We start from the raw sequence: 14,707 nt of genomic DNA, 5'->3' as shown, positions 1-14,707 counted from the left end.
CCAGCAATGCTGCACATCGTGAAAAGTGGAAGCAGCCCCAATGTCCATCAGTTAAGTGAGGCAAAGCTCGGAGGTACTGTGGATTTGGTTCCAGACCATTACAATAAAGTGAGTATTGCAACAAAGCAAGTCATTATCTTTTTGCTAGTGAAGGGTCTTGCCTTCAACTTGTGAAAAACACAACTATGAAACGCAATAAAGGGAAGTGTAATCAAATGAGGTAGGTCTGTACATCTCTACAACGGAATACACTCTAGACTTTAGAAAGAGTGAGGATGGTCTATATTCCTAGACACGAAATGATCCTTCCAGTATCAGGCTGTTTGAAAAAAGCAGGTTTCAGCACATTGTGTGGAATTTGATCTCATGTATGTACAACTGAGTAAGTAAATTGATATATTTCTTAGATAGCACATTTATCAAAATCTTTGCCTTTATCTCTGGGGGATAGAATCTCAGGTTATTTTTTGTTACTTTTTAAAAATATTTTATTTTATTAATTTATTTTTGTTACAGATATTTCTCCTTTCCCCCCCAAAACCCCCTCCTCCCCATTCACCCCTACCCCCAGCATTTCTGTCTATGTCCATCGGTTATGCTTACATGCATATAAGTTCTTTGGTTCATCTCATCCATCCCCCCAGGCCCCCTACTCTGAGGTTTGTCAATCTGAACCATACTCCTTTCTATGTCTCTGGGTCTATTTCATTCATCAGCCCACCTTGTTCATTATATTCCACAAATAAGTGAGATCATGTGGTATTTGTCTTTCTCTGATTGGCTTATTTTGCTTAGGATAATACTCTCCAGGTCCCTCCATGTCCTCTCAAAGGATAAGATATTTTGTTACACGTTTTGAGGGCTTATAATGTGTCAGGCATTCTTTTACGTATTTTACATGGATTAAATTCATTTCATAATCTGTGTAGTTTGCACTTTTTAAGAAAACAAAAGCCTGTATCTTTTTTGTCCCAAAAAGATAAAGCAGCTTTTATTTATTTATTTATTTTATCCTCACCTGAGGACATTTTTGCATTTATCTTCAAACAGAACGGGAGGGGGGGTGGGGAGAGAGAAACATCAAACATCGATGTGATAGAGACACATGCGTGGTTGCCACCACACGACCCCAACCAGAGTTGGGGACAAACTGCAACCAAGGTACGTACCCTTAGCGGGAACCGAACCTGGACTCTCTGGTCTGCGGGTGGACGCTCTAACCGCGGAGCCAAACCGGCCAGGGCAATAAAACAGCTTTTAAACCTGTCCCTTCTGTTCTCACAGAGGGGCAGCCCTGGTGTCCGAAAGCCCCACAACCTTGGGACCCAGTGTTCCACTGGAAATCCCCCCCCCCCCCTTCACAAGTAGCGGACGTTCTCCCATTGCTGTTGGAGTGTTCTGTCTGTTTGATTATTATGGACTGAGTCTCTGAGCAATGTGTTCGCTTTTAACCCTCGTTCTTACTCCTGAGCAACCCTCTCTCATACACAGCCCTTCTGATGTATTTCCTTTGTCTCCTTTTGTTACTGTGTGTTCTCATACCTTATGCATTGTTTGATAAGCCTGTATGTTTAATTTACCTAAATGGTTTGACCTTATATTTCATTCAAGAGTTCTCCTGCCTTCCCCGCCCCTTTACCCATCCAGGGCCAGTACCCACTTCAGGCTCTCGCTGTCTCTGCCGGTGCTGCCTCGGGGGACTCCCGGAGTAGCAGGAGTGTCCTCCACCACCCCTCCATCAGCCACTCACTCAGCCACGTGGCTTGCCCCAGTCCTTATGGTTCCATAGGCCACCCAGAAAGCAACCTTGGCTTTGGTTTTCTTCATGTGTGTCGTCCTCTCTACTGAGAAACACGGTACAAGTTCTCCATTTTCCAGCTGGAAGCGATGGCAAAGCCAGCAGAGTGCCCAGCTGAGAGCAGACCTTGCAGATCCCAAACTTAGGCACCTGGACACTGTCTTCCAGCCCTCTCCCCTCCAAGTAACTCCCCTGTCCCCCTAAATCACGTTCTCTCTTCCACCAGGTTCCCGGTTTGGTTTGTGTGACTGCGTACGTCTGAAGGCCTGATCTCCAGTCCCAAGACTCCTCTCCGTATTTTCCAGAAGACCCAAGGTCCTTGTCATCTCCCAGCCCCAGAGCCACCAGGCACCATTCGCAAAACGAATAGGAATGTATGTGATGAGTCCCCACTGTGACCTTTTGGGTTTCTGCCTTTGACTCATCCCACTGGCTGCCTTTAACTTTCGTTTGATCTAATTTGCAAAAAAAATGCTAGGGGTGGGGCAGAGGGCCGTTTATCTTGAGGTTCATGAAGCTGAAGTTTCAAGGCCCCTCACTGGTAAAGGCCCTAGAAGTGCCAGCAACGCGTTCACAAGAGCGTATGTTTTTGTTAAATTTGCAAAATTAAAACATTTTAATGTTTCTTAAGCACTAACCTGTCTTATTACAGTATTTTTATCCTAAAATTATTATTTCCTTAAAAAGCGTTTTCCAAAACTATAATGCTTCCCTCCAACGCCCAAAGCTGGTCTCCGCACACGGGGCCGTGCAGTGTGGTTGCTCCTGAAGCCACATACCCGGGGGCTGACCGAACCGCCAGCCTCGGTCGTGATCTGGTTTGAAACACTGTTACCGTAGGCGGACTCCTAATTCCCATTTATCAGTACGGCTCCCACCCACGTCTCTTCCTGTACATCTCCCCACCATGCCCTGCCCCCACCCCCATATCTGGTTCTGTTGAATTTCCCATGTAAGTGTAAGAAACTGAAGTGCAGATTGACAAGAAGCCAGTTTTTAAAAAGGAGCTCAAATGTACCAGGCAAGCACGTTCAAGAAGCCCACAGCTGCCCGCTGTAGGGGACGAGAGTAGGGATCAGGCTTATGTCGCTCGGTCTGGGTCTTTGGAGCGGTGGCTGTTCAATGAGGTAGAAATATTTCCAATTCTACACCCAACAAAAGAGTAAAAGGACAAAATTCCTTTAAATTAGAAAATTCCCTCAAACCAACATCTCAGCAAAAATTTGAGCACACAAAAACAGTGCTCAGGGGATATCTGTAATCCTTTCAACAATTAAAAACAAAAACAAAACAGTGCTCAAGAATTATTAAGTTGCCTGGCCGGTTTGGCTCAACGGTTAGAGCCTCGGCCTGCAGACCAATGAGTCACAGGTTCAGTTCCATTCAAGGGCATGTACCTCAGTTGCAGTTCATCCCTGGCCCTGGTTGGGTAGTGTGGGAGGCAGCCACTATATGTGTCTCTCTCCCATTGATGTTTCTCTCTCTCTCCCTCTCTCTCACTCTGATGATAAATGGAAAAATATCCTCAGCTGAGGATTAAAAAAATAAAGTAAAAGAAATTATTAAGTTAACAGATCTCATTTTAGAGGAAAGCACCTCAGTATTGTACACAGACTCTGTTTCCATCTAAAATATCCTAGAAAAGAGGCTTCCCAGGAGCCTATTTTCAAGATAAAGTTTTTTGGGGATTTTGGGGGGGGGGGTAAGAAAGAATTGTTTTCATCTTCCCTTGCAAAATGCCTTTCCAAAACTATTAACCCTTTTTTAAAATGTTACCCTTCATTTTTCCAGCAGATTTTTATATAATTTTTTCCGGTTACAATAGTAATCCATTCACGTATTGATTGAACAGATATTTATTGAGTGCTTACAATATTTCAGACCCTATTCTAGGTGCTTCTCTCACTAGGAAAATTTTACTGTTATTAAATAATCTTTGTAAACATTGTTTAATATCATAATATTTTACGATAAGCAGGCTCAAGAATGTGTTTAGCCCGTCTCTTTTTGTTAAATGTTTAGACCGTTTCCAACTTCTTCCTGTTGTAAATAATGCAGTGACCTTCCTTGGAATAGACCCTCATCTATATCCATGATGAATTCTTTGGGACACATATCTGGGAGTGAATTACTAGATCAAAAGGTAGGAGCACTTCTCAGTTTCTTAAGAAATATTCTGGCACACTTCCTAGCACATTTTATCACCAGGATTTCCTCGGAGCCTCGTAAAGTGAAGAATCACCCATCCCTAGTTTAAGATGGGAGAGTAGATGCTATTCCTTCCATAGAGGTTTGCTGAGTCCTAAAATAATTTCATTCTCCGATGTCAATACAAGTAATCTGATGGTGATAAGATGAACGTTGTTTTCTTGAACCCCTTCTGTACAACACTCTGAGGACATTTCTGCATTCTGTTTGCAAAGGCAAAACACTAGAAGAAGAAAGAATACCCGCACACTCATCTGCGCGTCACCGTCACGCCCGGCAGACGAGAAGTCCACCCGGGACGGAAATCATCCGTGGAAACATGCAGTCATGTGCCCACGATTACAGTAATCATCTTCATTACTGCACTGTGGGGATTGGGGTAGGGTGGGGAGGGACAAGATGTAGCTGAACACATTTCTAAATGGCCTCACTCACAGTGACAGCACACTGAGCAATGAGCCTTCCAGGCTCATCCCCCTCAGCCCTGGCCAGTCAAGGGGGAGATGCCTCATGGAGGTGCCTTTCAATATAGAAGCAGATGTTACTGCATAGCATTTTATCCTCTACAACACCGCCCCCCAACTCCATTCCTTAACTCTACTTTTAAAAAATCTGCTTTCCAAGAAAACCAGCGCCATCTTAGGAAGGACCCCAGGTCTTGGTGTAAGAAGAAAAATTCTGAGAAACAGACAAAAACAGGAGCCAGCCCTTTGGCCTATCGGTGGTTCTCAAACTTCCTAACACCGCGACCCCTTAATACAGTTCCTCATGTTGTGGTGACCCCCAACCATAAAATTTTTGTTGCTACTTCATAACTGTAACTTTGCTCCTGTTATGTTTTAGGCGACCCCTGTGAAAGGGTCATTCGACCCCCAAAGGGGTCCCGACCCACAGGTTGAGAACTGCTGGCCTAGGGGAAGGTGGACTATTTGCTAACTTCATAGCCTCATTGTCTTATTTGAATCAAAAGCCCCTTAAGCGGGAATTTTGTAAAATGGTCTGCCTAGGGCACGAGCTATAAAGATTGAAAGTCAAGCTTTTCCCTTTTCTGGAGGCCACGCAGCCTGAAAATAACTGTCTGGTCTTCTCCCTCCAGTTGCGCCCAGGCCGGAGAAATCCATGCTGAGGACACAGTTTCTTCTCTGGAAAGAGCTTTACCCCAGTGGAGAGCAGATCAGTGGTGGGGTGGGGAACAGCCGCCACGCGTTCGTCCACGGCGTCCTGATGCTCAGCTGGGCCCGACGCGAGGCTGGACGGTGTGCGGGTCCACAGCGGGGCCCGCGCCACCAGCTTGCCGGGAGGCCCACGCCCAGCCCGTCGCAGGCCCATGAGGACGCAGCTGCGGACTGCGCTGGGGCAGCGGAACCGGAGCCCGGCGGGCCTGTGGCGGGTTTACCTTCGCCAGGAGGGCAGGCCTGAGGGCGGAGCTGGGACAGGGTTTCTGGCAGAGGGGACACGTGCAGAAGGGCTGGCGTTCGGGGGGTGAGGAGAAGAGGGGCGCGTGCAGGACGACCCCAGGGAGGTGGTGGGACCACGCAGATCCCGGTCCCGTCCTGAATAGGGTTTAGGCTATGAAAGCCCCTATTACTCCACAACTCCACTTCTAGGTATTTACGGAAGAGAAATGAAAACATATGTCCCCGAAAGAATGAACAAGAACATTCGCAGCAGCCTTAAAATAGCCTGAAACTGGAAACCAGCCAAATGTGCACCCAGGGAATGCGTAACTAAATCATGGTCTATTCTCACTCAGTGGGAAGGAATGAACTCACATCTACATGACATACCCTCCGAAAGATTACGGTGAGTAAAAATAGCAGACGCTCAAAAATCTATACTGTGTAATTATATGTGTACGAAAAACAAAAACAAAAAAAAACTGGCAAAACTAATCGATGGTGATAAAAATCAGAAAGTGGGCGTGCACACTCCCTCCCCCAGCAAGTCTGCACCTTTCCCTTCCCCCTCTCCTTCCCCCACAGGCACGTGTCTCCTAAACTCCAGGGCACCCCACAGGATTCGCAACCAGGGGAGCAGTGGTCGGCAGCAGCTCCTCCTGGGTTACCCCGAACCTGCCTCCAAGGCCCCCTTTTCTCTGACTTCCCTGGGAGCCAAAGCAGCCCCACCTGGTCTCTCTCCTGTTGCTGCTTCTATCCCAGGCCCTTCTTGTTTCACCGGCCTCAGCTTTAGTAAATGTACCCCCCCCCCAAAAAAAATCAGAAAGTGGTTGCCTCCGGGTGAGAGGACCAGCCAGGGGGCAGAATAACTGGGGCAGGGAGCAGAAAGCTTTCTGCAGTGATAGAAATTTTCCCTATCTAGTTTGGGGTTGTGGTTTCACAATATTTTCCAATGATCCAAAGTCCTCAAACCGTCCTGAAGATATGTGCAGTATATTATTTGTGTACTATATATATCAAAGTTTTTTTTCAAAAGTACACCACCCACAGAGAAGTGTTTTAAGCCTGGGAATGATATCAGATTTGCAAAGTGAGAAGAGCCACCTGGCTGTGGTGTGGGCAGGATGAGGGGCCAGAATGGAGGTAGGGGTATGGGCTCCTCCGCTTTATGTGAGTGACCTGGGAGCCGGCATACCCCTGGGCACCCATGCATTTAGCCCCTCAGCTGCTTTTAATGTAGAATTCAGATCTCCCCTTGGCCAACCTCCCCTAGGAATAGTGCAAAACAGTTGTCAGTGGACTGCGGAGGGAATTTAACTGGAGAGGAAAAGCTGGGAAACTGTGTTAAAAGAACTAAGGAACCCACAAAGGATGATAGATTGAACCACACTTCGTTTACAGAGACTCTGTCGAGGCAGGATTAACGTAATTATGTTTGTTTTTAATATTTTAAATCTGTCCAATGCTTTCTGAGGTTTTCTTCCCCACATCTACAATTTTCTTCTGAAATGAAGAAATCTAGCAGGCTGGATTGGTTGATGGAATAGAAGGGCAAAAAATTATCTTTTACCCAATTGAAATAAACAATCAAAATGATACAAGGTAGAATCAGGTTGTATCTCAAAAAGGACATGGGCAATGTTACAGCGATAAAAAAGGTTTGGGAGGCGGCCAGTGTGGCTCAGTGGTTGAACATCGACCCATACACCAAGAGGTTGCTGGTTCAATTCCCAGTCAGGGCACATGCCCAGGTTGTGGTCCAACCCCCAGCGGGGGCCATGCAGGAGGCAGCCAATCTATGTTCTCTGTCATCGATGTTTCTATCTCTCTCTCCCCCCTCCTCTCTCTCTAAAATCAATAAAGAAAAAAAAAAAAAGATTTGGGATAAGAGGATTGGTTGGTAGAGTCAGCTTTAGGATCCTAAAGGATTTATCCTAGACACTAATAAAAAGTTGGAAAGGCACTTGCTTGCTGAACATTTAAAAGAACCACAGAATTGGACCTGGCCGGTTTGGCTCAGCGGTTAGAGCTTCGGCCCGCGGACCAATGAGACCCGGGTTTGATTCCAGCCAAGGGCACTACCTCAGTTGCAGTTTGTACCCCACCCTGGTCAGGGCCCTTCAAAAGGCAACCAGTCGATGTGTCTCTCTCACATCAATGTTTCTCTCTGTCTCTCTCTCTTCTCCTCTCTCCCTCCCTCCTAATCTGTCTAAAGATAAATGGGAAAATGTCCTTGGGTGAGGATTAAAAAAAAGAAAAAACATTAAAAATAAATAGATAAATAAAAGAACCACAGAACAAAAGTGTTTTAGAGCTGGAAAGTATTCTTAGAGGGCATTGCACGCCCTGGCCAGTTGCTAAGTGGTTAGAGTGTCGGCCTGCGGTCCAGAGAGACCCGGGTTCAGTTCCCGCTGAGGGCGTGTACCTCGGTTGCAGTTTGTCCCTGGCCCTGGTTGGTTGTGCGGGTGGCAGCCACTTAATGTGTCCCTTTCACGTCGATGCTTCTTTCTCTCTCTCTCTTCCTCTCTCTCCCTCCCACTCTATCTGAACAAAAAAAAAAAAAAGGAAAAATGTCCTCAGGTGAGGATTAAAAAAAAGGGCATTGCAGCCTACACATTTCACAGATAAAATGCAGAGCCAAATGGACCAAATTACCCAGGAGTGTTCCTCCCTAACATTTGGTTAGCACTTTACCAAGTACTTCCACATGTGTCGTCTCATTAAGTTCTCATAAAGTGCTGGCAAATAGCAATCACCACTTCTTTTCAGAAGAAGAAATTGGGGCTCAGAAAGCAAAGCAGAAAAAGCTAATTCTCACCAACGTCCGAGTTTCTTCTTTGAGGCATGCTACTAGACCACAGCTCCTCGCTCTCCTGCAGTCGAAGGGGTGGCTGGCAGAGTTCTGGCCAGCGGAGTGTGGCAGGAGCCCCTCCAGGACTGGCCACTATAACCGGTGCTATACAATCCCTTGTTTTCCAGACTTCTCTCTTCTTCTTTGCCTGCTTTCCAGATACATAGAATCTGAGGTCCCAGGGGATGGTGAAGCTACCTCTTGGTAGGAACTTGGGTTCCTGAATGACTTTGTGGAGCAGAGATGTTTTTCCCCATTCACAGACCCAAGTTAACCTGCAACAGGAGTAAGAAATAAATCTTTATTGTTTCCAGGCACTGAGGTTTTGGTGGTTGTTGTACCTAACTAACTTAAAAAGGTTAAGGGAGTAATGCAAAACCCATGTATTCATTATCTAACAGAATTCTCTGTTGAGTACATATTACATGTACCAGAACTGTGCTTGGCATTGAGTGTATATCATTGAATTAAGATACATCTGGGCCATGCTCTCATGGAGCTTACATCCAGTAGCTCACATTGTTATGGACAGGGCTAGGATCCAAAGAAGCATCTGCTAACTCTCAATTTCTTCCATGTCCTCCTCCACGTGCTTCCTCCCAAATAATCTGAATCAAAATGTAGGGCATTCCTCAAAGATTTCTCTGAGAAAAGAAGATTTGTCCCACCATATGAGTTTTAGGATGGAGAGAAAGAGGTTGGGTTGTTTGTTAAGCTTCTATATTCCTCAAAACCTGTGAAGGCCCAGTCATGGTACAATTCCCCTGTATTGTAGAATCTTAGTAAGAATTGGAAAACCATTGTTTTCATGTATTTACATTTTTAGTTAAGGATTAGCCTAAAACATGTATTTCAATTAATATTGTTGAAAATGGCATGAGTTCATTTCCCTGCATTAGTAAGTGTAGTAGGTGATTTTTAACTCCTGCAGATCAAAAATTCTATGAATGAGCCTATGTATCTTTCTCTTTGATAACTGTGGCTTTCTGGTGTCTCATGGTCACTACTCAGAAAAACTGTTCTTATTATAATGCATTGTTAAGGGACTGGGTTAATTCTGTCAGACTCAGGATATCCCAAACAATTGGTCAGATGTTTAGAATATTCAGAGCCTAGTTTCTTACGCTTAACTCTCTTTTTTATTTTTATTTTTTATCCTCACCCAAGGACATTTTTCCATTTTTTGTTCAGGTAGAGTGGGAGGGAGAGAGAGGAACAGAGAGAGAGAGAAACATCGATGTGAAAGGAACACATCGAGTGGCTGCCACCCGCACAACCGACCAGGGCCGGGGACAAACTGCAACCAAGGTACGCGCCCTTAGCGGGAACCGAACCCAGGTCTCTCAGACCACAGGCCGATGCTGTAACCACTGAGCCAAACTGGCCAGGGCTTAACTCTCTTTTTTTAGACAAGTAAATTTGGTGTGTAGGACAAGCTGACATGGCCAATAGATTCTGAGTTTTCATTTGTTTCTCAGATCTTACTCTTTTAAAAAATTAGATATATAGATATGTATCAAATTTTTCCTCTTATTCAAGTGAATTTTACATGACTATTATTACATCAGGTAAGACCCTTTGTTTATAAGTAACAAAAGATCCATTCAAATGGGCTTAAGCAAAAAATATTTTTGGTTCCAGTTATTAGGCCTGGTGTCTTTCTCCATCTCTCAACCCATGTCATTTGGTTGGCTCCATTCTCAGGTAGTCGAGTACCCGCATCAGGAACACACGTGCAGGTTGCCATGGGCCTGGGTCACGGACCTACTCCTGATGCAGATATTAGAATGCCCCTGAGACCGCACAGAGTGAGAGTAGGCACAGGGTAAATCCCCAGAAGGAAACGGGGAGGCTGGTTCTGTAAGGAGGGGTAGGCAAAGAAAGTCTATGGAATACACTGAATGATTATAAGCATTGAACCAAATCCAGATTCTTTTTATTTTATTTATTAATTATTATTATTTTTATTTTTATCCTCACCCAAGGACATTTTTCCTTTTTTTGTTCAGATAGAGTGGGAGGGAGAGAGAGGAAGGGAGAGAGAAAGAGAGAGAAACATCGATGTGAAAGGGACACATCGGGTGGCTGCCACCCGCACGACCAACCAGGGCCAGGGACAAACTGCAACTGAGGTACGTGCCCTTAGTGGGAACCGAACCCGGGGTCTCTCTGGACCGCAGGCTGATGCTCTAACCATTGAGCAAAACCGGCCAGGGCATTATTTTATTTATTTTTAAAGAGGAAGGGAGAGAGAGAAACATTGATGTGAGAAACACCTATCAGCTGCCTCCCGCACGCCCCCTACTGGGGATCGAGCCCACAACCCGGTGCCCTGACTAGGAATTGAACTGGGGTTTAGTCCATGGGATGATGCTCAATCCACTGAGCCACACCAGCCGGGTTTAAATGCCTCCTTTCTAAAGCAGCGAGAAATAAATCATTTGTGAGAGAAAGTGTGCATATGTTTCCCTCCAGCTACAAACAACTTCCTAAGTGCCTACTCAAGCTGACCCTTCTCTAACCAAGAGTTATTCTCACAGATTTTACTGTCCCTACTCTTTTAGCTTTTCTACTCCTTAAGGCTAAGTAGAAATCCTAATTCTGTGTTTACCTAGACATTTGCTAATTTTAAGGACAGCTAAACAGGTTCATGGCTTTATTCTTTTTTTTTTTTATCCTCACCCGAGGACATTTTTCCATTTTTTGTTCAGATAGAGCGGGAGGGAGAGAGAGGAAGAGAGAGAGAGAGAGAAACATCGATGTGAAGGGACACATCGAGTGGCTGCCACCCGCACGACCAACCAGGGCCGGGGACAACCGAGGTACATGCCCTTAGTGGGAACCGAACCTGGGTCTCTCTGTACCGCAGGCCGACGCTCTAACCGCTGAGCAAAACCGGCCAGGGCTCTTTTTTTTTTTATCCTCACCCAAGGACATTTTTTCCATTTTTTTGTTCAGATTGAGTGGGAGGGAGAGAGAGGAAGAGAGAGAGAGAGAGAGAAACATCAACATGAAGGGACACATTGAGTGGCTGCCACCTGCACAACCCAACCAGGGCCGGAGACAAACTGCAACCAAGATACGTGCCCTTAGCGGGAACCGGGAACCAAACCCGGGTCTGGTGGGACTGCAGGCCAACGCTTAACCACTGAGCAAAACCGGCCAGGGCTCATAGCTTTATTGTTTAAAAAGAATCTGGAGCCTAGCTGGGTGTGGCTCAGTGGATTGAGCTTCATCCCATGGACTGAGAGGTCCCAGCTCTATTCCCAGTCAGGGCATATGCCCAGGTTGTGGGTTCGATCCCCAGTAGGGGGCGTGCAGGAGGCAGCCGATCCATGCTTTTCTCTCTAAAAAAAGAGAAGAAAAGAGCCCTGACCGGTTTTGCTCAGTGGTTAGAGCATTGGCCTGCGGTCCAGAAGGACCCGGGTTCGGTTCCGCTAAGGGCATATACCTCAGTTGCAGTTTGTCCCCGCCCTGGTTGAATCGTGTGGGTGGCCATTTCATGTCCATGTCCCCCCCCCCCTTTTCCCTCCCACTCTATCTGAACAAAAAATGGAAAAATGTCCTCGGGTGAGGATAAAAGAAAGAAAAGAAAGGAAGTATTTAATAAATTAACAATATATATTCAATGCAAGAGTGTGGTGGGAGGTGAGGAATGGAAATGCAGCATAAACTAAGGTCCTTAGTGTAAGGAATCAGGGGCGCAGCCAAAAAACAGAGAAGAGACTGGAGAGCCAATCAGCCGAATAAACAGGGATCAGGCTTTATTGGGTACACTCCGGGCGGGTTCACAGACTCCGGGGGTCGAGTCCTAGATGCCGGGCCTGATGCTGGGGTTTGTGCTTTTTTTATATCTGCCCATTGCAGCTGAGATTTGTCTGTTAGGGTTTGACCTTGCAGGGGCTATGCATGGGAGCCTCTGGAATGTGAGTCGATAAAAGCAGGATGGGAGTTAGTCTACAAGCCCGGGGCAGGCCATTCTCGGAACAGGGTGGGAGGCAAGGCTGAGCAAGCGAGTCAATGGTCGAGCAGTTTGCCTGGCGCCAGTTCCCAGGCTATCGGACATTCCCGACTCTGTGATATAGGAATAGGGGTGAGGTCGTCTTTCTGGCTACTTCCTGCTGGACAGGGGCGGCGTTACGGGAGGGGGCCCGAGTCGGCGTGGTCTGAGTCCGGGGGACTGGTCAGAGGCTGGTATTGTTGTAGCATCATTTGGTGGACTTCTAGTGTCCATGAGAGTTGTGCGAATCAGTCCTGAATGAAGAAAACAAGGGGCAATTAGCAGTATAATTATTATGAGGAGTACCGGGCCGAGGAGGGGGTAGAGTAAGGAGTACACAGAGGATTTCCACCAGGGGGAGGCATCTGCTGAGAATTTTTGTTTTTTAAGTTCTGAGCTTAGCTGGTGGAGGGTTTCAACACGGGTTTCTACCAAACCTGATTCGTTGATATAATAGCAGCATTCTTCCCCAAGAAATAAACAGGTTCCTTCGAGTCCCACTGTTCTGCATAGAAAGTTGGGCTAGAGATGTTATTTGTCTTTGAAGAGAGGCTAAGGACTCCACTGAGCTGTCAATGGCTAACTGGAACTGGGATGCAAGCTGGGCGGAAGAGATTAGGGAGTTTGCGAGTGCCCCTCCTCCCATTCCCGCGGCTATGGCCGAGGTGGTGAGGGAGAGACCAATTACAAAAGGGAGAAAAACTGCGCGTTTCTGCCTTGGGTGAGAGTAAATGTATCGGCGTTAGAATTCAGCAGGGGTATAAACCGTAAGTTGTGGAGTCAGCGTGACCGGGAGGCAGAGAAGAGAGGGATCGAGAGGCATGGAGAGGGTTTTTGAAAGTGTGTTGTTGCACCAAAAAAAGAAACCGTCCAGAGCTATCAGTTAGAAAGACCCCCGGGAGACTGCCTGGACAGATGTCCCAACCTGACACATAATTAGAAAAAGATGGTTTGGAACAACTGCTGCTTCTTTTAGGAAAAACTCAACAGGCATTCACTTTATTTCTTACCATTTTGGGTGAGATGTTTATCAAAATGAAGTGAGCTTTTGACAATGTAAATTAAAACCAGACTCATCTGAAGTCACTGTGGGAGTGAGGCTTCTCTCTGGGTGAAAAGTGGCTGAAGCCCAGGTCCGTCTAGCTTGGGCAGGAAGGCTGGGCAGGGAGGCTGGGCAGGAAGGTCCATCTAGGAAGGCTGGGCAGGGAGGCTGGGCGGGAAGGCTCACACAGTTCCGAGCAGGCAAGCGCACACCTTGCCTCTGGAGCGAGGAATGGGGTTCCATCCCTACCTGGACTCTTTTCCTCTCTTACCTGTTTCTCTCCCGCTGGCTTCCTCCCTAGGAATCATGCCACAGACAAGTCCAACGACCCACCTCTTCACTTGTCTTAGGGAGGGAGTAAGCCTCTGCCCAGCTTCACTTTTTCAAACCATGAGGAAGGATTCTCATTGGCCTGACCTAGGTCATGTGCTCACTCAGGACCAAAACACTGTACTTCAGTCAGCCCTGCTTGACGTGGTGACTCATCTCTCTCGTTCCATTAACTATGTCCAGGAGCTGGGACTCCCCACGAGATCTGTTTGTGGTAGGAAAATGGGCATTTTCCAGAAGAAAGAGGGTTGAAACGCTGAGTTGACAAAATCAGAGATGCTCTCACCAAACATCCAATTCTTTTCTTAATAATAAAGGCCATTAAATTAAAAAAATATAATTATCACTTAATAAGTAGAGTTACAATTGCGCCGCCAAAGCCCACACACCGGGAAAAAATGCTTGGCACACGAAGATATCCCAAACATTTCACAGGTGGTTTCAGGCTTTGCTCCGTGCTCAGCCTTGGCAGATGGCCCTCTCTCCCCTGCTGAGACCATTTAATGCCTATTGAAAGGCAGGACTCTGCCCAGATTCCTGAAATGAATCCGAGCCTTAGGGAGACCTCTGGAGTTCTACATGCCACTCTGAGACTCAAGGTCAAATCATCTTTAACCAGCTTCTGACCATAAGCTTCAGCTCTGATGATCAGAACTCTGCTTTGCTCATCTTTACCAAGGCCAAGTTTCTTCCTCTCGTGGTCCCTGTGTGACCTCTACAGAGCCACAGCCCTTCACACACAAAGCCTCTTGCCGATATGGTTCAGTTGGTTGGGCATTGTGCCATGCACCAAGAAGTCGCTGGTTGGATTCCCAGCCGGGGATCATGCCCAGGCTGTGGGTTTGATCCCCAGCAGGGGGCACACAGGAGGCAGCTGAACTATGTTTCTCTCTCCCTCTCTCTTCCTCTCTCTCTCTGAAATCGACAGACACATATTTAAAACAAAACAGAAAGTGGTACATCAGATCTTGGATTCGAAATACTATTTCCCTCAAAATACTATTTCCCACTCAAAAGTAAAAGCAGTCCTCAGGGAAATGTCTGATTCCAGTGCTAGGGGAGGATTCGTATAAGAGGAGCC

At 46.5% G+C, this 14,707-nt stretch overlaps 1 protein-coding gene across 1 annotated transcript in view; it reads right to left on the bottom strand.

The window, feature by feature from the left end:
• Nucleotides 1-12,456: 12,456 nt before the first annotated feature.
• MRPL42 (mitochondrial ribosomal protein L42) overlaps nucleotides 12,457-14,707 on the bottom strand; it is a 52,423-nt gene continuing 50,172 nt past the window's right edge. The window contains exon 6 of the mRNA XM_036252089.1: nucleotides 12,457-12,508. Coding sequence (XP_036107982.1) covers nucleotides 12,478-12,508 — 31 coding nt within the window. The 3' untranslated portion in view covers nucleotides 12,457-12,477. The remainder of the gene's footprint in view (nucleotides 12,509-14,707) is intronic.

This window comes from Molossus molossus, unplaced genomic scaffold, assembly GCF_014108415.1.
Source record: "Molossus molossus isolate mMolMol1 unplaced genomic scaffold, mMolMol1.p scaffold_m16_p_10, whole genome shotgun sequence".
In the NCBI taxonomy this organism is placed as follows: domain Eukaryota; kingdom Metazoa; phylum Chordata; class Mammalia; order Chiroptera; family Molossidae; genus Molossus; species Molossus molossus.
Note: the sequence above shows the minus strand (reverse complement) of the source record. Positions and strands in the feature narration are given on the sequence as shown.